At 37.5% G+C, this 24,033-nt stretch overlaps 1 protein-coding gene and 1 long non-coding RNA gene across 4 annotated transcripts in view; both read left to right on the top strand.

Moving 5' to 3' along the window:
• The first annotated feature begins 673 nt into the window (after positions 1–673).
• Positions 674–10,032, top strand: LOC142040916 (uncharacterized). The gene is made up of 4 exons (XR_012653324.1): positions 674–722; positions 2,327–2,414; positions 5,454–5,589; positions 7,109–10,032. It is a non-coding gene; the product is annotated as an uncharacterized LOC142040916 (long non-coding RNA).
• Positions 10,033–14,722: 4,690 nt separating this feature from the next.
• The window catches only part of BMP5 (bone morphogenetic protein 5), a 63,173-nt gene continuing 53,862 nt past the window's right edge, over positions 14,723–24,033 (top strand). For 2 of the 3 annotated variants that reach the window (XR_012653323.1, XM_075049321.1), the window contains exon 1: positions 14,762–15,926. Coding sequence is in view for 2 of the 3 variants with exons in the window: in XM_075049321.1 (XP_074905422.1) it covers positions 15,443–15,926 (484 nt within the window). In the remaining variant the exon portion in view is untranslated. Of the gene's footprint in view, positions 15,927–24,033 lie in introns of all 3 variants that reach the window. The other variant, XM_075049322.1, reaches the window with a different exon arrangement.

Here is a 24,033-nt window from a genome sequence, read left to right as displayed (position 1 = left end):
TACTAAGTCCACTGATACATAAATCAAAGTACAATAAGGTAATTAAATAAATTTCTTTTTCTAAAAAGCAGTTGATTCAAAGTCTTCTTCAACACTCATTCTAGGTAATAAATACTACAATTAAGCTGTACTTATTTAAAAACTACCCTACAAAGAGCCCAAGCTAGCACTTCTGCACACCCAAATAATCACAATACTATGGTGTGATTTCACTTTATTCAGTGCTCCTGAAATTGCTAATCATAGAAATTAGATTATAGGCATGAATCATGTGCTTACTGAATACAGCGCATTTGTGAATTTCTTATTTATGTTTTATTCATATTGTATAGAGAGTCTAGAGATTTGGGGGATTTTTTTTAATAATCATGTATAGCTGTCTTAAACTGTGAGAGTCTCTTTGGAATATAAGCCTGTTTATTTTATTGTGCTCTGTTTAGTTACTCTAAAAAAAAGTTACAGACACATAATTGTAGCCATCTGTTGTGTTTTAAGTCCAATCTAGCCCAAAAGTCAAAAAAGTCATGGCAACAACTTATAAAAACAATGGCAATAATATGAACTCACTATGGTTACTGGTGAAATGAAGTAAGTTTCCTCAGAGAATTATTTTAATGTCTGATTTATTTCTTTATTAAATTTGCCCACAGTATGACCAGCTTCCCTATCAAGATTTTCATACAGCTGTCCTCCTGATAGTAGATCTGTGTTTCTCCAAAAAGGTGAGTTCTGTAATTATACAAAACCAAGTTCTAAGGGAAACCCTAGTGCTTGCCATATATTACTCTAGCATAAACCAGCAAGGAGGATTAAGATTGTTTAAGAAAATTTATTAGTGGGGCTGAATAATATTTATCATATAATATATTTAACCCATACTCTGACAGATTTAAAATTCATTATGTATATATTTTAGATATTTGATGTATTTGGTTTAATAATTCACTCCGCTATTTAGTAAATAATTTCTTCTATTAATTTAATCAAAATGTCAGTGATTTCCATGACAGATTGTTGATTTTCAGTATTATCCTGTCTTCTAGACATATCCAGTTTGTAAGTGTACCACAGTTATATTAACTAAGAGCAATGTGTTTATACTTGTACTGTGAGCAATAAATGGCACACGTATGTTGAAAATGACCTCTAGATGTATTGGATAAAGTCAGATAGGTAGATGCTTTCTGCTACTGCAGATTGTTGACATGGCATATTTCATTAGTTCCCTTTTCTCCGTATTTATGGAAGAATCACATGACAGAAATCTGTGCACAACTGTTTTTACGTAATCATTCACACACCCACCTCCTGTTAAACAGAAGAGACGAAGAGTGAGGAGCAGTGCTGTCCTTTTAGGAGAATTACAGAGCACAGAATGCTAGTGGCTTGTAATTTCTTGAGAAAGGTGAGGATGCCCGAGGCATGAAATGTATCCTGGCTAGAGCCATTTCTCTCTTTTGACTATGAAGAGCCTATCCTTACGACGATCATAATTTGGAGCTTCGGGCAGTGCTTGCCATTAGGCAGGATGGATATGGTCCCAGGCTACCTCCAAGAGAGATGGTGGTCCTATGACAAGAATCACATTTCCCCCAGGTATCAAGCAGTGGGCAAAGTTCCTTAATGGTCACCAACAGGGAACTGGGTTGTTTCTGTCAAACCAAATTGGGCACTGTAACAGTGAAGTTAAGACAAAAAATAACAGAGATCAGTTTGCAGTTCTTTAAGCCACCTGCCTGGGAAGTAAGGGGAGATGTAAGTAATGGGCAGTGTTTGTAGATTGTTTTCTTTAGTTAGTAATAATTTAAATAAAATGGCAGGTATTTCACATTGCTGTAAATGGGAGATGAAATAAGAAATGTAAATGATGGTGTCTGTGCAAACTTCATTCACAAGTATAAATGTCATGTAAAAGTCAACTGCTATTTTTACTTCTCATTTACTGGGTTAATTAAGATTGTGTATAGATGTCCTTGCTTTTACTCTTTGTTCTTTTGATAAATATGTGCAGTGAGCATGGGAGTGAACATACTGTCATTAGCATCTGCCTCATACTACCATTAAAAGTGATGGTGTGGACTTGCTTTTACAGGTTATTGCTACCTTTTTTTTTCCAAGGGTGTACCAAAAACATTGGTTTGTAACCTGAAGATGACATATTTACAGAGTGATAGTAACCACAAAGCTTTGTGCCAAAACATCAGCTGTGATTTGTTTTTTTTCCTGAGAAACTTACACTGAACAATTATATATATAGTCAGACTTTCGCTGTATATTCTTGAGTTACAGTGCAAAACATTCTATACAATATCATCTTCTCCTTTAGGTGTCCTTGGAGATCCTCCCCTTTTTTGCTCTCCTACTTTTGCTTTTATCAGACTTCTGATTGTCAACCATTTGAAGTAATTTTCCAGGTATTTATCATTATTTCATGTTTGGGTATGCATTTGTGCAACTGGAACTGTCTGTAGCCACTGTCTTTTGAGTCTTAATGCCTGAAGTTATCTGGTTTGATACATTCCTTTTATTACCTTTTATCAAACAACACAGTAACTAAAAGTCAACTTATTTTATATCACCCATACAAAGCACTCATTTCTTTACTACTTTATTGTACAAATCTTTCTCAGGCTTCTTTAGAAGCAGGTCAATGTGTAAAAGTAGGTCATGCTCATGGTTCAGAAGGCAAAAGGTGTGTGTGGCTGCAAAAAAGAAGCTGTGCCAGAATGGAGTCTGATCAGTAGCACCATCAGTAACCTCACTTGGTCATCACCCACAGGCAGCTGGGACTGAGTTATACAACTGCGAGAGTTTCTTATTTTTTGGATCATCCACAGCAAGTAAGAGAAATAGTTTTAGAAAAAGGAAAGACCTTAGGACGCTCTCAGTATGCAGCTCAGGAAGGTGAAATACCGATGACACCAATTTAAATGCAAGTGGGCTGGTTTGGGATGACTTAAAAACAAGGTTATTTTTTAAAAAGTTAGTACTCCTGGAGATCAGAGACTTCAGTTTCTAATCAGAGATCTCATCTGTTAAGCAGGTGATTGTACAAACCATTTGAAAAGTATTAGCAGAATCAAAATATCACAGTTGTGTGTTGCAGTGGTTGGTATGTCAGTTCGCTCTAACCTCACTCTCCCATTATGTCTCTTTTCAATCTCTGGTTAATATTAATCCAGGCTAATGGTGCAAACATTCTGGGTGTGATGCAACAAGGCATAAGAGCATGTTCATAATTTGAAGTATTTGAGTCATCCTTTTAACTTATAAGCATATGATTAAGTGCTTTGCTGGAATGGGGCCAGAGTACATTTTACTGCTCGCTAGAATAAGTTTGCTTGCATGCTTAACACATACCTTTAAATCTGACTCCATCCCTACACAGGATGGAGCTGGTACATCATGGACTAGATTGTTATCGCATTAAACAGCCAGAGAGTGTTCAAACCATCCCCCAGTGCTGCACCAGAAAAAAAAAAAAGAAGGTAGGAATCATGATCTGTGAGTGAATAAGGATTCCAGGCCCATCTCTGCAGTTTGCATGAAGGAAAAATCTCCCACTGACTTAATTCGGTGCACTGACTAAAGCCTGCATGATTTGGCCAACATTTCCTGTCATTCCAGTGTTATGACAGAAGTCACCACAACAATTCCAGCTGAGTAGTCATGCTCCTCACTTCATTTGGAGAACAAATAGAGGATGACTGCAGAACCTGCAGACGGATTGACAATAGTTAATGATACCACATAATCCTTTTGCTCAGCTCCTGTTGGGCTCTCAGATTTAATAACCCTTCTATTTACACAATCACATGAGACAGAGGAGGTTTCCTGTCAGGTAATAAAGCTTTGGCTCTTAGCTCTTGCACATGTTGTATAGGAAGTTCTGTTTTGACAAATCCTGTAAAAATAGCATTTTATTTCCAATAGAAACCCTTAATCTTTTCTTCTACTTATTATATTTTTTCTGTTATTGATATCTGGTGGCAGAGATTTAGTTACATTAGTTTCCTATTTGTATATCATTCTTGGGAGACTGATACCTAATTCTGGTTTCTAGCAATCACTCCCCACTGTATTTTTGGTTATGTCTCTTTTCTTCCTGAATAGCCTAAAACTTGACAATAACTCAAGTTCACATTATAAGACACTTCAAGAGGAAAAGCGCTTGATTTTCAAGGACTTCTGTGTCTGTAGCTGTCCTCCTCTTGACTGTAGAAGACAGACAGAATTATCCTCTTTTATTTGTTTTTTCTGCCACATCTTCTTTTTTGTAAATTTTATTTCTGAAATACATCTTCCTTTTCACATTTTTTGCTGTTTTTAAAAGGCCTTATTAATTTCCCTTCTATAGCACAAAATAACAAAGTGCTGCAGCCAAATAGATACTCCTAGGAGATGGACTCTACTGGTTTCTGCTTTCACCTTTGTAGGCATCCTTTTCTGGGAATTAGAAAAAGGACCCAAACCACCCAGAACATGTGGAATTGATAAACATGATGTCAAGGCAATCAGCCTAGTCAGTTTGGGTAAAGGAGTCAGATCATGGGGCTGGGATTTTCCTTCTTTTTCATTGTCACACACAGTCTCTTTGTTGGTCCCTCTCATTTCCTGCATGATGAAATATTGCTTGAGCTGTATTTGGAGGATCAGATAAAGAGGTGTTTTAGCATATAGCCAAGCAGAGAAAAAATTGTGGAACTGAACCTACAGTAGCACTTACTGCAATCATTCTTCATCATCAGTGCTCAAATCTCCTGGCTTTTCTAAATCCCCACGGTCACATCCCACCCTGCTCTCACCTCCACAACCTGCTTGGGCAGCGGAGGGTGCTCCTTCCCTTGCATGGCATCAGCTGATTGGAACTTGCTTGAAATCTCACCTTAAAAGTTTCCCTCTTTCTCATGATTAAAAGCAGAGTGCAAGTCAGCATCCAGAAAATGATCCACCACTGCATCAATTGGATTTTGCTGTTCCAAGGAACCTCACTGCACATAGGCATCCTAGGCTCAGATTCCAGCCTTTCCAGTCATCCCATCGATTATTGCTTGTTCACCAGTTTTTCTGCCTGAGCATTGTCACTGAAGCATATTTTCCAGCCTTTTTTCCTCACACAGCTGAAATCAATGCCACCTAATAAATAAATGGTGAAGAGTGATATGTGAGATATTTGAAACCTCAAATATAGATATTTGAGAAAGGCTTGTGATATAATTTCTGTGCATTTTCTATTTTCTTGCTGGATATTTCTCCCTTAAATTTCTCTTCACTTTGCATTTGTTCTCCAAGGACACAAAACAAAAACAAATACTGTATTTCCATTTTCATTCAGCTGTTTGGCCATAATTACAATTCTTTGGTAATGCAATACCAATAGCTGTTTCAGGACCCAAAACAAAAGCACAAGACAATGCCATTATTTTTTTGCCTTTTTTTTTTTTTTCCCCAAGCCATGTAGTGTTAGAATATGTCCTATGCTCTTTTCCCTGTGATCCATCTGGAAGATCCAAAGGCAGTGAAGACTTGTTGAAGGTCCTCGTGGCAGGAGGCAGACTTCTGTAGGAGGAAGCAGGGAGAGATCTGCTGGTAAGGCTGACTCCTTTATCTCTTTTCTTAGCCTGGGAATGTGTTGGAGAAAAGAAAGAAAGTGACATAATTAACTTTGATAATCTCTCTGGTTGGTAGACAGTCCTGGAGGAAAATGACTGAATGCTGTTTGTTAGAACAGCATCTTTCCAAGGCCAAACAGAGAGAAAGGGGCTGCGAGCAATGCTTTTAGCTGAGTCTTTGCTGTACCCAGTGCCAGTCAGGCATAGAAAAAAAAAAATCATTTGAGAAATATATTCTTTTAGTCCTGGACTGCTTCAATTAATATTTTGTTTTTCAATTAAAAATGTTAAACGCTTCTATTGATATCATTTCTGTATGTGCCTGTGTGATACTACTATTACAGCACACTAAATTACACGTGCTGGTGTGACCTACTTAATTTTGTACATATCAATGTCCTTCTCTGAATACCTAATTAACAGCAGAGTTTTCCTGTCAAAATTAGATACCCAACGCTTGTAGACCATACAAGTAAAGAGCTGATGCCCTTTGTCACTGTTGGCTATGGGAGGACACACACTCCAGTAACATGAAGAATAACTGGGAAAAAAAATCAAGAAACAAAAGCAAAGCCCCAAAACTGCCAGAGGATGTTTGTAGCAGCTTGGGCAGGAAGGGGTGAGGGGGAGTACAGCCCTCACCCTTGCTGCCAGCAAACAGTCAATGTTTCTTGGGCTCCTGCGTGCCATGGTTTTTATTTCAGCAACAGATAACGAAAGGAGCTTAGATGCAAGTAGTAAATATGGCTCGGTGTCCAGGAACAGAAATTCTCTGTAGTGTCTCAGCAGATCTGTGGCGATGCCCTTGTCAGGGCAGCGTAGAGAAGGTCGAAGTGTTTCTGGGTCACTGGGCGGCAACGGTCGGTAGTACCTGCCTAGGGCGTTAGGCAAGCATAGCCAAAGAATGTGCTTTCTTATGGAAGGCCTGCACGGTACAGGTAAAGGCAGGTAATGCAGATGCTATAGTATTATAAACTGTAAACCTTTTCTGGTCACAGATGAGAGGAACAAAAATCTCCATTAAAAACTATAGAACAACTGAAGTCACCAAAAGACAGTTAATAATGACCTATAAAATGCATGCAATCTTCCAGTCAACAATATAAAATGTACTTAAAATATTTAACAAAGAAAGACTACTAGAGGCAAGAGTCTCTTTTACAAGAGTGTCCTGGCAAGAGGGGCGGCATAACAGTCAATTATTACAAACAAAATCCAGGTTTCTTAATTAAAATACAAAATACTGGCTCTGCTGCATAGCCTGTAATAAGTTATGTCTTGAGAAGACTGTAATTACGCTGGCGCCTGCCAGTGCCGCCATAGTTAAGTCTGTCACCATTTCCATTATAAACCCCATTTTTAAGCAATTTATAATGTAGCCATAAAAAATAATTTTAGATTGAAAGTTGGCAAAGAAATTCTTAGACCAAAAAGTTTTGTTTCTTTTTTTTTTTTTTAATACAAATAATCTGTTTGGTCATCTTTGTGTTTTTTAGGAGAGCACTAAACAAGCCAGAATTTTTATGGTTTTGAAGCTTTCTGGCCATCCTGTAGTATAAACATATTTTCTTTTTTCATCTGCATCAAGAGGATCCTTCATTGCTTGGAAGCCGAGCATTTTAGTTCTTCAAAGGTCCATAAATACAGGAAAACAAACTTCATGATTCTTTACAGAAAGAGTGAAGACTGATTAACTTTGAATTACAATGAAGAAATGAGAACAAATAGAAATTAGTTAACCTTGGGCCTCAGAATAAATCATTGCAAAATGTTTCTGCCATGAGACTAACAGCTTTCCAGCCCCCTTCTCATGCCAGAGGAAGATGAGGCCAGAGCTAGAGGCAATAGCGTCTCAAAGGTGGATAACAAAGCTGAGGCTGAAGCTTTCCTGGCAGCCCATGTGTCTGCTTCTTCTATCAGTGCTCACTGCAGCATACGGAAAATATCTGCCCAAAAGTCATAGAAAATTCTCATTGATTTGTCCCAGTGCACATTTTATCACCAGAGGGTGATAAAGAGGAGAAAATGAGCACAGAAAATATTGGGCATCTGCTCTGAGAAATTGCCGTGAGAAGGTACACCTGTGTGCTTGGGCTATGTGGAAGCAAGCTATAACTCTTGACCACTTGATATTCAACTGAGTAAACTAAAAATCTTCCCCATGTATCATCCTAATCTAAGCTATGAATGAAAAAAAAATCCAGTTCATTTTTATGATTCAGTACCGAGTTTCTACGGAAGCAGGTACATTTTTTGATGAGTAGCACTGAACAACAAATAGTAAACCCTATGAAAATATCATTGTGAATCCACTTCCCAAAGGAAAAGACTGTTCTGCAGTCACAGTCTGCATCTGTAGCGGTCTTATAATTTACATGGCTTAATTAGAATTCCTCCAGGAAGTACCATTTGTTCCAAATTAAAGGTCTGAGTGCTAAGGAAGGAGCACTGAAGGTAGAGCTAAAGAAGCAGAAATTAAGGAATGCTCGTCTCTACCATGTTTAGATTACAGTGCAGTTTCGGATGCAAAGGCTGCGATGTAAATCATGCTCCTCTTGCCTAAGCCTGGTTCACAAGGGACATGGATTACACTATTTAACATCATGCAGACTGTGTTTTCAAACCTCTGGTTACATAAAGGGAAGTTTAGCAGCTAAAGTGATCTTTCAACTTCAGTGTACAGATTTTAGTGCAAAGTAGGTATATACCTTCTCCAATATTTCAGTTTTTCTCAACCACTGTAACAAAACTCTGAGGGAAACAAATGAGTTTTCTAGGCCAGCAGCATAAACTGGCTTTTCACTTTATTCCTTTGCTTTGCCAGCTTAAATTCTGGCTTGAACAGACTGTTGTAGTAAATTTTGGCAATGATTACCCATTGTTGATTAAATAAATTTCATCAGCTGTGGCCAATTGTAATCATTTTGCAAGATAAAGGCATTACATGCTAGAAGGGAGTATGGTCTAATGGGAGAAATTCAGGAAACCAGTATTTTATTTTAAAGACTTTTCTTGACTTGTATTATGGCCATTGCCACCACACTGCTACTGCATGTTGGCTAATTGAATAGACCCAACCCTGGAGAGTTTAAATGGTTGCTGTGATGTGTTCACACGCTTGCCTGTCTCAATGCAGCTTGATTGCTACGGTCTTTAGGGTTCTTATGATGATAATTTAGTACAAATACACAGGACACAAATAATGTCCTTTCTGACTGAGCTAGCATGGAAGCAGTGCCAGCGGAACAGCACTTGCTGCTAATATTACTGGACGATTCACAAAATCCCTGGTATCTTACTGCTGATTCTTAGCTGACTCTGATGTTGTCTATTTTCCTGAAAATGTCGTCATGGTGAAAACCTTACAGCATTTTGTAGCTGGGTTGTTGCCAGTTCCTCAGCTGGGTCTGGCCTGCCTCCCTGGTGGATCCCCACACCTGAAAAAGTCCACGTAGAGAGATCAGTCAGCACACACTGAAGATTTTAGTGTGTGCATAGTCTAGCAATGGTCCTATGCACATCTTTTTCTTTCGCAATCTTCCAACAGCAAGAGATGACTGGTCTCTCAAGGACTGCGTGATTCATGGTAGTGCTCACTTAATTGAAAGTACTGGAGCAGCAGCTCCTCTTTTACTGCCTGAGAGGCCAGCTGATCTTTTACAAAAGGGGAAACGTTAGTAAACAAAGGAAGTCATTTTAAAAGAAGAAAATAACATCTGTCTACAGATACGTGGGGAGGGAAGGAAGAAATGTAAAAATGGAGATGGTGGGGGAAAAAGGTTTAAAGTTTTAAAAGCTGAAAAGAAAGTCCACGTAGGATCAGAGACAGCACATCCAAGTGGTAGACTACATATAGAGAGACATAATGGGAGAAAGTATAGGAAAGAGAGGGAGAGTGTGTATAAAACAAAGCACAGAAAAAGGTATAAAACCCCCCAAACTAGTTTACAGAGACTGAGAGACTGCTGCATCATCCCATTGCCAGTAGAGGTGCTAAAGCCACGGCTATAGAACTTAGTAGCAAAATGCTCAGGGGAAGAAATAATTCCTATATTTAGATAGGTAGAGTATTTCACGACATGAACAATAGTGCAGCGCAGCTACCTAGAAGGCATCCATTTAGGAATGTATTTCTATACGTATCTGTAGTTGAAAACAAAAAGACCGCCAGCAAGAGGCAGAAGAGGTTTCCTGAAAAAGCGCTGAGGCCAGTCGGCAACACCACAAAATGCTTATGGCCGTGCTGCAGCCACAGAACAAGGAGACCAGCAGGTACCAGTCTGCAGCTGGGGTACAATAAAACCATTCTACAAGCTGAGCCAAGAATAATCTTCTTAAGAAGTGCTATGCTTTGCTACTTACAAATGTTGCTCTCATCCAAGTGTTTTGTATTTGCCTCAGTGCAGGTCCTTTTTTCTTTCTTTCTTTTTTTTTTTTAATAACTAATTAGAGCCTTATTGTAAACCAAAGGGGATTTCTGGGAGCTCTGTGGGTTTGTAAATTATGCAGATGTGCAAATGACAGCACTCTGATGTTGGATCATATTATTAATTGTATATTTTGCAGTTAACGTATTCTGAAGAATATGTGTGAAACAAGTTTTTCTTTTTTTTCCAGTCCTTGAACACAACAAGTTTAAAAAAGAGTCTTCAGGCAGATTACAAAATGATTTTTCTTCATTTTCTTGATGTTAAAAAAGAGTATATTTTTAATGCTACAAACTGTTCTGCGCTGATAGCTTTACAACATTGTGTATGTACTATGAATAGAACAAACTTCACAGATGATTATACTTAAAGCTGGAGGTCTTTCTGTAAATTTTAAACAAAGTTTTCTATTAAATGCCATCTATAAAATGCTTGATGACTTACCTCCTAGGCTGATTTGTGATTTTGCCTGAGCTTTTGAAATCCTGGATGAAAAACTCTTTTGCTACAGGAAACCAGTTAGTAACTGAATAAATAGCACTATAATCTAAGTATTGAACACTTCTACGTAGCAAGTATTATTTTGCAATGCATTGCTCTGCCTGCAGCATAAAATGGAAGTACTGTATCTATATAATGTTTAACAATCCCCAGGAATACTTGTAAACCATATAGATGTCAGGTAAAAATCCCAGTGTTTATCCTAAAATTTCCCCATGGTTGAGGAGCACAGCTATCTTTGTGGTTCAGGACAGCTGTCTTTCCATCCTGACGTGAAGTTAAATAAAGCAATAACACTGAACAAATTTTCTGTTAAAAAAATGGTAGTGTTTCTGCATCTGAAATGATTCCTGTCTATCAATTAGGAAACGCTGTGAGATTATTTGGGATAAAAGGGGTTTATATCAGTATGCAACATTTACAAATATCATACTCAATTTATGTCTCAGCTGCCTATTTCTGCAGCTAATTCTACCAGTTTTCACACTGTGCCCATTACAAGTGAAATTCCCTTTGCATTAGGAGACATATCTTTCATTGATAGAGAAAAATACGTTTGTGTTTCTTTCTTACTTTTGCAAGGTGAGAATACAATTGTCATACAACATCCAACTTGATAAAATACAATAAAAAAACCCCTGAGTGAAAGATGTCATATGTGTTTTGTTGATTGTACATTTGGAACATATGAACATAAACATACTGATGTCCAAAGGATTGAACGTACACCTCGTGCAGTCCATACCATTGTAAATCCAGGTTGAATAAATGTAGTACAACAGATTTGCCTAACTATGGTGTCTGTGTAACGTTTCTGTCCCAGGAAGAGTTAAGATGACTTGCTTGCTTTTAGCTGGGGAATCTGTAGTTTTAACCTCTAATGATTTTCCTGCTTTCATGAAACCTTTTCATAAAAGTCTTTCTCCCTGTACCTTTTGCAGCAATAGCCTTGCAGGGAGACAACAAGGACAGACTTACACATTTTTAATGCTGGATCATCTGTTTATGCATAATATTGATCTGAATGCCAAATATAGCTGGTCATTAGGATGGAAAGAGCCAGCAGAATCATTCAGCGTGTGTGTGTAGGTTTCAGATTTAGTCTGCAAATATCTTGGGAAGGGTCTGCATTTTAGTCTTATTTTGTCAGACAGTTACAGAGAACCGTTGCTGTGGGAAATGACTCTCAGCTGATATGATATTGAGGACCCAGGGGGGTTCTGCATTCAGTAGCCATCCACTGATTTTGTATATTTTTGAGTAGTGGGCATTGCCCATAAAAACAATTGTACTCTCAGTGATGACAGCGATCTGCTGGGTAGTTATAATTTTTCTCACTGTTGCAGCGTTATGATCCATTGGAATCTGAAACTGGCGATATCTGGATTCACGGGTTTCACTACCACCCTTATTTGCTCTAACATTGTTTAGGTTAGTACAAACGTACTGAGCTCTGAATTCACTCGTGACGTACATATATGCCACATTGTTTAAGAAATTCATGCAACTGCTTCCTATCCTGCGCTGCTAGGGGTACCTGCACGGTGCTCGGCTGGTTACATGCTCCTCTGTCAGATTATCTATCCCTAACGGGAGCTCACTTCTGGAGTCATTTTAGTTTTTCTTTTATTTTTAAAGGACTGGATAAGGGCTGGTCAGGTGATTTCTTATGTTGCTTCTAGGTTGAGAATCTGGGCAAGAAAGAAGGTCTATCTCTGCATAGGTTTTATATTTCAAAATTTTAGTTTTAGATGCAGGGTAGAACTGGAATCTCTGGGTCAACTTGTTCAAACCCCTGGTTTTGATTTTTGGTCAATACTTTATACTGACCTCAACTGTTATTTAGATTTGAGTGCATCTAAAAATGGTGTGAACATGGCATTTCTTTTAAGTTTCAATATTATGCAAACAGCTTGGAATAATTTTTTGTTGTAAAACTTGAAACCTAGATCTAAGGTGACTTTGAAACTGAACCTGAACCTAAACTACATCCAGATATCTGTGCCAATGTATTTTTATATATTATTAAATAAAATACCCTGACATGCTGAAACTGTATGTGGTATTTTTTCTTTATGAGTAAACTGATTCATATTGAAAATATGAAATGGGTCCTATCAGCTATTACAGATCCCTTTCATTTCTATAGCAAAGGCTTTCATTTTTAGAGCTGTTTATCTCTCCCATGTATGAGATATCCTTGTTAACAATGATTGTTTATGGAACTCAGGTTTATTACAAAAGGACATTGCGTTTATATTAATAAAAAATATTTTTATTTTTGTGTTCTAGGCAAGGATGCTTGGTGCCTCAGTGTAGGGTAGGTTAAATGTAAAATAAATCCTTTGTATTTAGGTTACGTGTTTGGTTATGGCTCTGTCTGAAAATAACAGGAACTGTTTTTGTCAAACATATGATTACTATTTTATATGTTTTCTTACTCAGTTTCTGTCCGGAAAAATGTTTACTACATAAAAGCATCCTCAAACTTGAGGGCATTTTTGGCTTTTTAAATGGGAAAAGATTAACTAATGTGGAACTCCAGACACTCTAGTGGGATAATGTAGGAAGTTTCTATTGCTGGACATACTGATGGGCTGAGGACTTAAATCCTCTGAGCAATCAATCCACTGGCTTTTATGAATGCTTAGGGAAAAAAGGGAAATATATTGCTGGAAAAGAGGAATAAACCTTGTTGCAGGATACGTGATGGCCAAATTAAAAAAAGACATATGTCTGGTAAAATCTCATGTATAATTGCAACTGCCTGAGCAGGACAAGTGAAAGCAAAACAAAAACAGGAAATAATACTTGTCTTATAACAAATGCATTTTGAGGGAAAACCTCAATGAGGAGAGAAAACTTATTCTGATTCTGACTGGTCTTCTGCTGAGAAGAACAGGACTTTTGCTAAATAGCTTCATAATTAATTTTAGTGTTAATTCAGCAGGTCTAGTATGAAATAAATCCTTCCTTGGGAGAAGCGTTGTGCATTATGTGCGCTGATTTATAAGAAAGAATCAGCTATATTTTAATGATAGCTGGACTAGACTGTAAATATAGACTAGGACTCAAAATATATCAGAAAAGTTCATTTGTGCTTAATATGCTAGATAAATTGTTCCTGGCTTCTTAAGGTGTGACTATACTTGCTGTCACACTCCCAAGTTTACTCAAGAACTGTGTGATTTGCTCAGTAGGTGCTAGTCATGTAAGGGAAAACCCAATGGGATGCATTTTTATACCTGTTTTTTTCCTCAACGTCATGTATTAACCATTTTTTTCCTTTTTTTCTCCACTGCATCAAAGCAAAGTCTCCTTAAGACCAAAGGCCAATTATAGGAGTGGGGAAAATGACCACCGATAATCTGAGCAATATGAAATTTAACACTGTAATTTTGTTTTAGTGAGAGGAAAACACCAGTTGCTGGCTGTCAAAAAATTCTAAGCTGAACCTTAACTTCATGGGCAACAGCTTTAAATTCTATTTAATACTTCTTATTTCTTCAGTTAAGCTGTTTCTTTATCCAGTTAATAATAGGCTGTGGGATTAAATCTTAGCTTTTGATATTTACCAGGAAATGTAGTATAACGATTTATGAATCAAAATGTACTTTGAATAAATTATCATTGCAAATTACAGTTTATGAAAGTTGTGACTATAACCATAATTATACCATTGGCTGTGCACAACCTGAAATCTCGCTTGCTGAATAAATTTGTTTTCATTCGGATTGCATTCCCAAGATTTTTAGAAAAGAGTGAATCAAGCCTCACCGACAAAATTTCCTGCAGAGTTTATTAAAAAGGTCACCTTTGTTTGCTAAACTTACCTAAAATATAAACATTCCCTGAATTAATGAGATGCTATTTTAGTCTGTTATGAGAGTTTCCTATTCAAGTTTACTAAACCATAGACTCATAAGGAGACTCACAAGGGCTTCCACGTTACGCCATGCCTTTAGCAATCTATATATATTAAAATTGTTAAAGTTAAAATTGATTCTGCAAGCTGTGAGGAAAAAAGCAGCTGATAGCCAAAATTAGATATATTACTGTAAATTGGGAGGGGGGGAGGTTTAAACTCTGTCTGGTAAGAGAAGGGTTAAGGACTTTTTTGCTATACCCGTTTCAAATTACAATGAGAAGCCTCTTCTTTCCCAGCAGGGTTGTGCTTACATTAGTCTTTAGATCTCTCTTGAAAAGAGCTGTTATATTTGTGCCTGCTAGAGTTGGAAATAACATTTCAGAAGCTGAAAAGGGTTGAATGGATTTACAGAAGGGTTTTTTTTGCGAGTAATTCATGGCAACACATTAATTTGATTAGTACGTGCTTTAGAATTACTTTACACTCAAGCAATTCAAAAGATGTCAAAGTTATCACCAGGCTGCTGGACAAATATGTGTTACACCACCAAGGTACAGATCAAGACAAATCTGTGACTCAGGATTTTATCTTGGGAAGAGCGCAAGGTGTACGAAGAACTCAGAATAACAAGGGAAGATAACTCTGGGAACTACAATGTGTCAGAAGAACAGCTCTTTCTAATACAGCTCCCACCAAAGACCTGGTTATCTAAGGTTTATATAGGAATGCCTAGGTCAGCTGACAAAATACTGGTCTTCTGCTCCATAAATGCAGAAAAAACGATAACAACAGTGGAAAATTGGAAGTCTGAATTTCAGCTTTCTTAGAAATAACTGCAACCTGACACATTCCATAATATTTAAACAGGGTGGGGGGAGAGAAATCACCAAAGATGTTACGTTTAGAGATGACATTGACATGAAGAATAGGTAAATTTTGTTTTTCAGCCACTGGGAAAGCAGACCTCATAGGAACTCAGAACAAGTAGGAGAAAAGATTTTTTTTTTTTTTCCTTGTTCTTTTTCTTTTCAAAGATGAACCTAACTGCACTCAAAGCTTTCGTGGGCTTGCTCTGGAATTGCTGGGTTCTGGTGGGTCACGCACAGGGAGGTTTAGGAGACAATCATGTCCATTCGAGTTTTATTTACAGGAGGCTGCGGAACCATGAGAGAAGGGAGATTCAGAGAGAGATTCTCTCTATCCTGGGTTTACCTCACAGACCCAGACCATTTTCACCAGGAAAGCAGGCTTCTTCTGCACCCCTCTTCATGCTGGACCTGTATAATGCCATGACAAATGAAGAGGATACTGAGGAGCTGGAGTATTCACTAAAGGGATCAATGGCAGGGGAGAGCAGAGGGATACGAAAAGGATACCCTGCCTCTCCAAATGGATATTCACGGAGAATACAATTATCTCGCATGACCCCACTGACCACACAGAATCCTCCCTTAGCCAGCCTGCACGACACCAACTTTCTGAATGATGCTGACATGGTAATGAGCTTTGTCAATTTAGGTACGTGGAAAATTTTTTTTTTGTTTCTGCTCTCTTTGACAAACTGTTAGCCTGATCTTGCGAGGGGCTAACCTCTCGGCCAGACCGTAACCTGTTCTAAAATGGCAGGATTGGGCCCGGGCTGCTGTGCCACTTGTAAAAGAAAAGTTGTACTGATGGTAAAGTAGCTACGTTGTAGGTGGCCACGGAAAAAGATTTTTCTCACTGTTTATATAAAGTCAGTTTCTATAACTCCCCTCTGCTGGCTTCTGTTTTCTTTCTTTCATTGATGTAATGAAAATTCTAGCCTTAGGCCAACTAACTCCTTTTTTTTTTTAAATCTCAAAAAATCAAACACTTATGCCTATTGCTCAGTTATTTCCCTCACTGTTTTGCTTAAAGCTCAGACATGAACAAACATCAGATGTTAATATTTTAAAGCCTAGAATGTTATGAAAAGGGAAAAGTTAAGCCATTTCCGGAAAAAAAAAAAAAAAAGAAAAAAAAAAGATTTCTTAGGTTATTTAGGTTTTTTTTTCTGTTGGTAAGAGCCACAGTTTTATTATCTTTTCAGCTGGATGGCTGGATTTTAAATAATCTGTTGCTGTTTCTTTGTTATTTCTGTTTAATAACCACAGACTGTGTTTTATTATACCTGCATGGTGCTCAGAGTCTGCAATGGTTCTTATTTTCTCTGTCATAAATAAATTAAATAACGAGTATTAAACACCAGAAACATGCAAGCAAAGAATGCTTTTGAAAATGATATCAATTCAGACACAAAAACTGATAAAACTAAATTATATTGGCTTCTGAGTATAATAAACCTGCTTACCGGTTTCGTTGTGGTTAAACGAGGAGTTACAGATTTCTTTAATAGAGGGCAAATTAAATCTCATTAAGAAAGCTGCAAATAATTCATGAAATGTATTTACTGGTTTTATAAGCATTTTAAATGCTACAGGACTCATAAAGTTAGGTAAAAAACCCCTCCTTGTTTGATCTGAATAGCAAGAGATTTAATTGAAAATGAAGTTTATCAATAAGCTGGTGCAAAATCTGATGAACTCTTGATTTTCAGGATAATACTTTCTGCAGAAACTTTTTAAACATTTCCAAATATACCTTCAGATTATCACGCACATTCTGTACCTTTTATATCTACCAGGTCTTTAATCCTTGCTGCAGGATTAAAAATGTTTCCAAATACTAAAATCCTCAACAACTTGAATTTCTAGGAAAATGACACCCTAGAGTTTAGTTGTAGTGATAATAAAGTTACTTTTCATTAATTATTTGGCAGATAAGGAGATGTTCAATTCTGAGATCTTTTTTCCTGAAGAGTAACATACGTCCACAACTCTAAATACATTTGCTCTACATAAACTCTAAATAAATTGGCTTGTTGCTCTTGCTCCTGAAATAGCAGACTAGAAAAATATTAAATCTCTGTTTTTTGAAAATGTGTTCCTCATCCTTAAGAAAGGGTTACATATCATCTGTGTATTACTTTTAAGTTATCGTTGTATGCCTCGATTTACCCAGAGTGTCTGGAGTCAGCTGAATTTAAAATGGCAATGTTATAAAGGAAAATAGGAAATGCTCTGATCTCCTAGGCATTAGTCAAGGCCCTGATCCTTCAAAAATTTTCCTCATGTGTCCTGAGAAATACCCTCAGTAAATCTGTCGCAGTCCATTTCATCAGTGGCCCTGAGGACTATTTGCACAGGACCTAGCCTTTGATTTCACAAAACGCCTTTGATTTCAAGAGGACTTCTTGCAGTGCATGAGTAGAAGGCTTTGAAGGCTCAGTGTCAGATATGTCCTAGCCTGATCCTGCTGTGCTTCTGCAGACAAAATCCCTCTCTGGAAGAACGCAAGTTTCCACTGAGTGTCTTACCTTGACTGGGAAGTTTCTAATATTTGTCTCATTTTTATGGGAAGCCAGTGTTGCCTTTAGAAAGTAATTTTGAGAAGCTAAAGTGTATCTTATGTTTCTAAAATGTGCAAACTGGGTGTGAGATGCTTTATTTTTCTAGTGATTATGATTAATAGACACTATTAACTTATAAAAAAAATACTGTGTAAACACCAGATTCTGTTTGTCCTCTGTAAAATTAAAGTGTGTCTCAGGTCCCAGCGAGTCTAAATCCTAATTCACTTTAACTGTCCTTCCATACACGTTGGAAGTTGTGGTTTATCACACATTCCACTATGTAACATGCGTAAGAAATATTGATGACCAATATAGATTAGCTTCAACATTTTTATTAAACAATCCTGTGTTTCAGTATAATTAACATAAAAATGGAATAAATCATGGAAACAAGTAACCATTTTATATGATTTATGCAGTATAAGATCATGACAGATGAGGGCAAGCTCTTTTAATGTACAATGGGGAAAAATATGCAGTGATAAGTGAATGCTAACACTGTACCTTAAAATCAATAAATGCTGATGCAGCACAGTAATAACTCAACTGGTTTTAGATTTGAAGCCTCAGTCAACTTGCATCAAATTAATCTGCTCTGTTCATACTTGCACACCATTAATTACGCAAGTTGTAATTATAAGGCTTTATTAATCATCATGATATTTTAAATTGAAACTTTTGTATATAGTTGTAGCCAGTTATAATAATTTAAGACATATATATTAAACCAAGAAATATGTAGCTGAGATGTTGGATAGCAATTATTAAGCATAAGATTGAAAAGGCTGAGTAAGATTAAAAAGTAAAGTAAAAAATAGACAAGGACAAATCATTTTATATTAAAGAAGAAAAATTGAAACTTAAATGTAATTTTGATAAAAATCAACCTTCCAGAGTTGCAAATACCTCACTTTCAAGAACAAATTTTAAAAACAATCATCAAGGGAACCGCAATTATAATTCTGTAAAGCAACCAGGGAGAAAAAGAAGACTGCATTTACTTCTCCTGTACTTAAAATTGCAACCACCTGCTCTTTATACTGGAATTTATACCAGAATTTCCATCTCTTTCTTTCTTGAAAGATATGACAAGACAGAGACTATGTCTTGTCCTGTATTTTGTATGAGACTGTGTGTTGGCAGCTCTCCATAAATATTGATGAGTGTAACAGAAGAGTTAACTGGGGTTGGTCCAGCAGTCAAAGAATAAATCCTCCACTAAATACACTGGGGTTTTCAAAGATCTGATTATATCACCTACGAGTTCAGGACTTTGTTTTCCTCACTGGGTGTTTTTTTATCCTGTTGTTATATTTTATTATGTTGTTGCAAAGCCCTGACTGTTTTGAGTTCTGGCGTCTTCTTTTTGGCCAGTCTCCCAAAATGACATATATAGGATACCCTGTTCCTCAGAGAACAGACAAATAATACTAATGTAGTTCTACTCACTTTTCCGCTCACTCAGAATTTAGTTAGGGAAGAACTTTGTTAAGATAAATGTTAGTGTTCCCACTCTTCACCTCCCACCAAAAGAGGGGGATTGAATAAAAAAATATGTACGTGAGGCTTGGAGAAACAGCACCACTTTTATAAACTACATTTAAACATTTCAAGGACTGAATTTTCCATTAGCATCAAAGTGATCATTAAATCCACTGTACTTAAGTGTTCCTTCTCTTGCAGTTCAAATGGTCTGTATTTTCACTTGTTTACAGCATGTCTGTAAATTTTTCTCTAAACAGATTTCTGCATTTGCTAAACAACTCTCTTTTCTTTCTCCATATTTTCCTATGAATTGATATGAACTTTCTATGATAGGGGGTAAATATATAAAAGGGTTGTGGTTTTCTGTTGTTTTCTTTCTTAGTATGTAAAATTAATTTCAAAAACTCAAATGTGAAGATCATTATAAAATTTGTGACCCTGACCTACACATGCTAATTTAAAGAAGGATACAATATTATGGAGATTTTTAAGGTAACTGATACACCCCAGAAAGACAACTTTTCTTCTTCATATACAATATAATTCTGCAAACTTAATTATAATAATCCTCAAACCACACATGCTGTGATCATTTCTTAAATCAGATGTTGAAATCAAAGGAAATTTTGCCTGTTTGAGGCACAGAGGACTGTTCATATTTCTCCAGTTTCTCTACCCCAAGTTTGTACACTGTCTTGAAGATTATGTTCTTCTTTAAAACCTGAATCACTAAGCAAATACATAAATTCACAAGATTTACAGCCCATTGTGTTCATTGGAGAATGCTAACATGGCAGAGAACAACTTTTATACAACTACTCTGAGAAACCTACAGTACATCAATCCACACCAAATACCTGTACTAATATATTTTTGTTACACACAAAAAAGAAAGTATTCCTAACTGCAATCAGACCTGGAGCGTATATATTAGCTAGTTTCTTAAATTAAACTAATTCAGTTTCTACAACCTTCCGCTCACAGCTAACATATCATCAGTGAGGGATATGGAGTGCTAAGCTATAAAATGCCAGGAGCTGTGGAAGGGGAGCTGGGTTTGAAGGATACACGCAAAAAGGCCTCTGGATCATTAACTTCTCTCTTCAAAGCTTAGGAACGAGCACACTTTCTTTCTTTCTTTTCCACTGGATTTCAGATGTTGCTGTCTTACTTTTAACCTTACATGAATTTCCTTCGCTGTGGTACAATTTTAGTCCATAAAATGCAGGCTGCTAATGAAAATATTGACACAGCCTTAACTGAAGTGATGGAAATAGTGCTATTATCTTGCCTTGGACAGAGGGATGCTATTACAGAGATAAAACTTGTTAAATGACAGATAGACCCCATGTCTTTATTTGGGGAGGTGGATCAATACTGAGAAAAAATGAGAAAATATTTGTGAAGTTTTTTTGAATGGCAACCCAAAGTCAATAAGATGCTGTTTTTCGCTCTTTTACATAAAATTTAAAACAAATTAGATCAAGCAGGTCTCATTTAATCTTCACCCAAAGTACACCTCACTGGCATCTTGAAATCCTAAGGTTTTTTTCCCTTAATAAAATTTCAGTCACATAATCAGTGAGCTGAACTAATTTGTAGTGACCTAGGTATGCAATCAAGCATTAGAAATAACTATTAATGATGAAATAATTTTATATGGCCAAATTAAATATTAAGACAGCTTTTTGCAAAATAGATTTATTTATTTCTAGAACAAAAGGACTTTACTCATGGATGACATACCCTAAAAATCCTCACCCAATCCTTACAATTCATTAGGCAGTTTTAACCAGTTTTTGTGTGATAACAGAGCAGGTTGTTAGGGATTGTTTTTGATTTTGAGCAAGAAATATTCTCCACATTCCTTTTTGGAATTACACTACATTTGTTGTTTTATATTGAAACATTTTATATTTCCTTTGAAATCTCTCATGTTACATGAACTTTATGAACTATGTAGCTCTACCTCAAAATAGGTTTGTGTGTGATCCATAAATATCATCTAACAAAATAATGTTTTTATAACTGTCAATTAATTTTTTTGCCAAAGTTAACACTTTAAATCCAAGTAAATTATTGTATCTACCCAGCCAAAAAAATGTCAAGCTCTCCATTAACTGGGGTATAAAACTGTCTGATTTTCCTTGCCGACAGATTTGGAAGAAATTGCAGATAACTGAAGAGAAACTGATTTAGAAGATGGTTAGTTGTGCACGGTGAAAAGCTATATATATGTACGGATATATATAAAAATATATATATTATTATTAATATCTTTCCCATTGGGAAGAACAGCTGACCCAGTTCTGCTTCTTCTTTAGAAAGTGCTCCTTTCCAGACTAAACACAGACTCTGGGTGGGGTTGTGGGGATTGTATGTATTGTACAGTACATATTTTCCCAGGAAAACACAATCTCGGAGTGTTTCTGGCTAGCCATGAAAGAGAAAGAGGAAGGCTTGTGGAGACGCCTCTGTGCGGAGGATATTAGGGGAGGAATCCGCCTGCCATGGAGTGGATGGAGAGCCTCTTGGTTCTCTTCCTAAACCCCGGGTTATTTGCTTAAATAACAGGACCACTTTGGCACATACTTGATCTCCCACACTTATTGCTCCTGTTATTATTTTCTCTGAATGTCAAATTATGCAAAGAATTTTACCATGGCTACCTGCCTACTTACTGCCTGAGTTATGGAGGTAATTACGACATGGGCAGTTCCTTTTTCTTCTCTTTTTAGCCACAGTGGTTCCTTTCAGCTTGCTTTCATAGGCCGACAAACTAATAGAGTTTTGGAGAAAATTGATTGATTACAGTCTGATCATTCTAGGTGTCATCTGGTGTTTCCACATAGCTGAGAATGAACAGTTTATGAAGTGCCAATTGCAGCCTCCAGCTAAAGAAAGGCTCCCCAGGGCTTCAGGAGAGCTCTGGCTGCTACCAGACTTTATAATTATTTCCCACACTTTTCCCCATCCTCTCCTACTTGTCCTTTCCCTTGTGTCTAACCCCCGCCGTCTAGGCAGGGTCACTGAACTTTAATTTTCTGTCGGTGGCATTTCGCTGCAGAAAGGATTAAAGGCCGAGAAAGCAGCGAGACTAGGCGACAGCGCGGGAGTTGGAGAGGGAAGGAATGAGAACGGGCAGGAGAGAAAAATGGCAAAGCACGGACCAAGCCTTACAGGGAGGACAGCCCTCTTCTTCTTGGTAGGCAATGGCCAATGTGTAGGGCTGGACACAGACCTGCTGGGCATGGGAAAGGTTCATGATAGAGAAAAAGCCTCTGCAGGAGCTGGTATTACTGAAAAAGTTAGTCCTGCTCCTCTGTGCCTCACATGGAGCGTGGTGATATAGCGCTAAGAGAATTTCCCATGCCAGTAGAGTTACAAAAGTGGAGGAAAGTTCATCATGGTAGGGAGAAGAAGGTGCATGCGGACAGAGGAAGGGGAAAGAACATGATAAAGACAGATAATGTGAAAATTAAAGAGCAAATGAGTCCAGGTATGGGTTTCTTCTCCTAGTAAGCCTTGCAGGTGAAGGGAGCAGTTTTCTTCTCAGTCCCTTGTGGCAGAGCAACTACCTCAACCTCCCCAGGCACTTGGCTCCCCAGGCAAAAGTTTTTGTCCTTGCAAAATAAAACGCAGCTCCCCCCCACCCTTCAGTACATCTGTGCAGGGAGTACACAGACGGGCTACTAACGTTTGCAGCCATAAATAACGTAGAAGCTAGCTTTTAAAAACCGCAGGTTAAAGGATGAGGGCTGCCATGACGCACACAGAGAGGTTGAGATCAGAGGAGCAGCTAAAAGGGGTCGGGAGAAACAATGAATCCCCTTGTTCTGAGTCATATTTATGAGTGCTCCATTGCACCTAAAGTTCATATTTTATTGGCTAGGCCATGGGGTTTCCCCATTTGCTCATCTCTTAAAATAACACCCCTGGTTAAAATTTCCTATAAAACACAGAAATGCTACAGCAGGCAGAACTTGTCAACCCTGACAACTACATTATTTAAGTTTGTGGGTGGGGTACACCAAGCAGGAGCTGATTTGTGTTTTGTACTGAATTATGAATTTGTTTCTATAGAAAAAATGACCATAAAACAAGTAGAAAAGGACAGGTTTTACAGCTCAGCTCTCCACTCCGAAACTTCCCACTGTTATTGAGGCATGCTCCAAAAGGTGAATCTAAGTGTTTAGCTCCCAACTGGTTTTGAGCAACTGCTTTGGTGCAATAGATCAAGAACTTGGCTTTATTGATCACTGTTATACAACTCAATGGCATGTGTGGTACCTTGCCAGAATGTGGCTTTACTTTTTTTCCCACTGTAATTCAGGGCAAACTGAGACAACAGCTATTAATGAGTCAGAGCCTAGAAAACTAATCAGGACCGCTAGTGCTGGTACATGATACATATCCATAGCTGACAACCAGTGACTCTGCAGAAGCAAAATTCCACTTAACTCTCTTTTTGGACGAGAATCAGGAGGAGGTAGGAATTCATATAGCTGAAATTTCTGTTAAGTTTTTCTTTATCTGACTTAGCAATATTACCCATTCAGACCCCATGAGAACCAAAGGGTCTTTTCCAGCCTCAACAATTCTGTGATTCTGTCCCTTTGTAGGCTGTGTCCATCAAATGAAATTACTGTTGTTCTAAGTCTCGTGTATTTGACTGTAGTCAAATTAAGGAAGCTATATTCATATTAT

Source organism: Buteo buteo, chromosome 17 (genome assembly GCF_964188355.1).
Source record: "Buteo buteo chromosome 17, bButBut1.hap1.1, whole genome shotgun sequence".
Taxonomy (NCBI): domain Eukaryota; kingdom Metazoa; phylum Chordata; class Aves; order Accipitriformes; family Accipitridae; genus Buteo; species Buteo buteo.
Note: the sequence above shows the minus strand (reverse complement) of the source record. Positions and strands in the feature narration are given on the sequence as shown.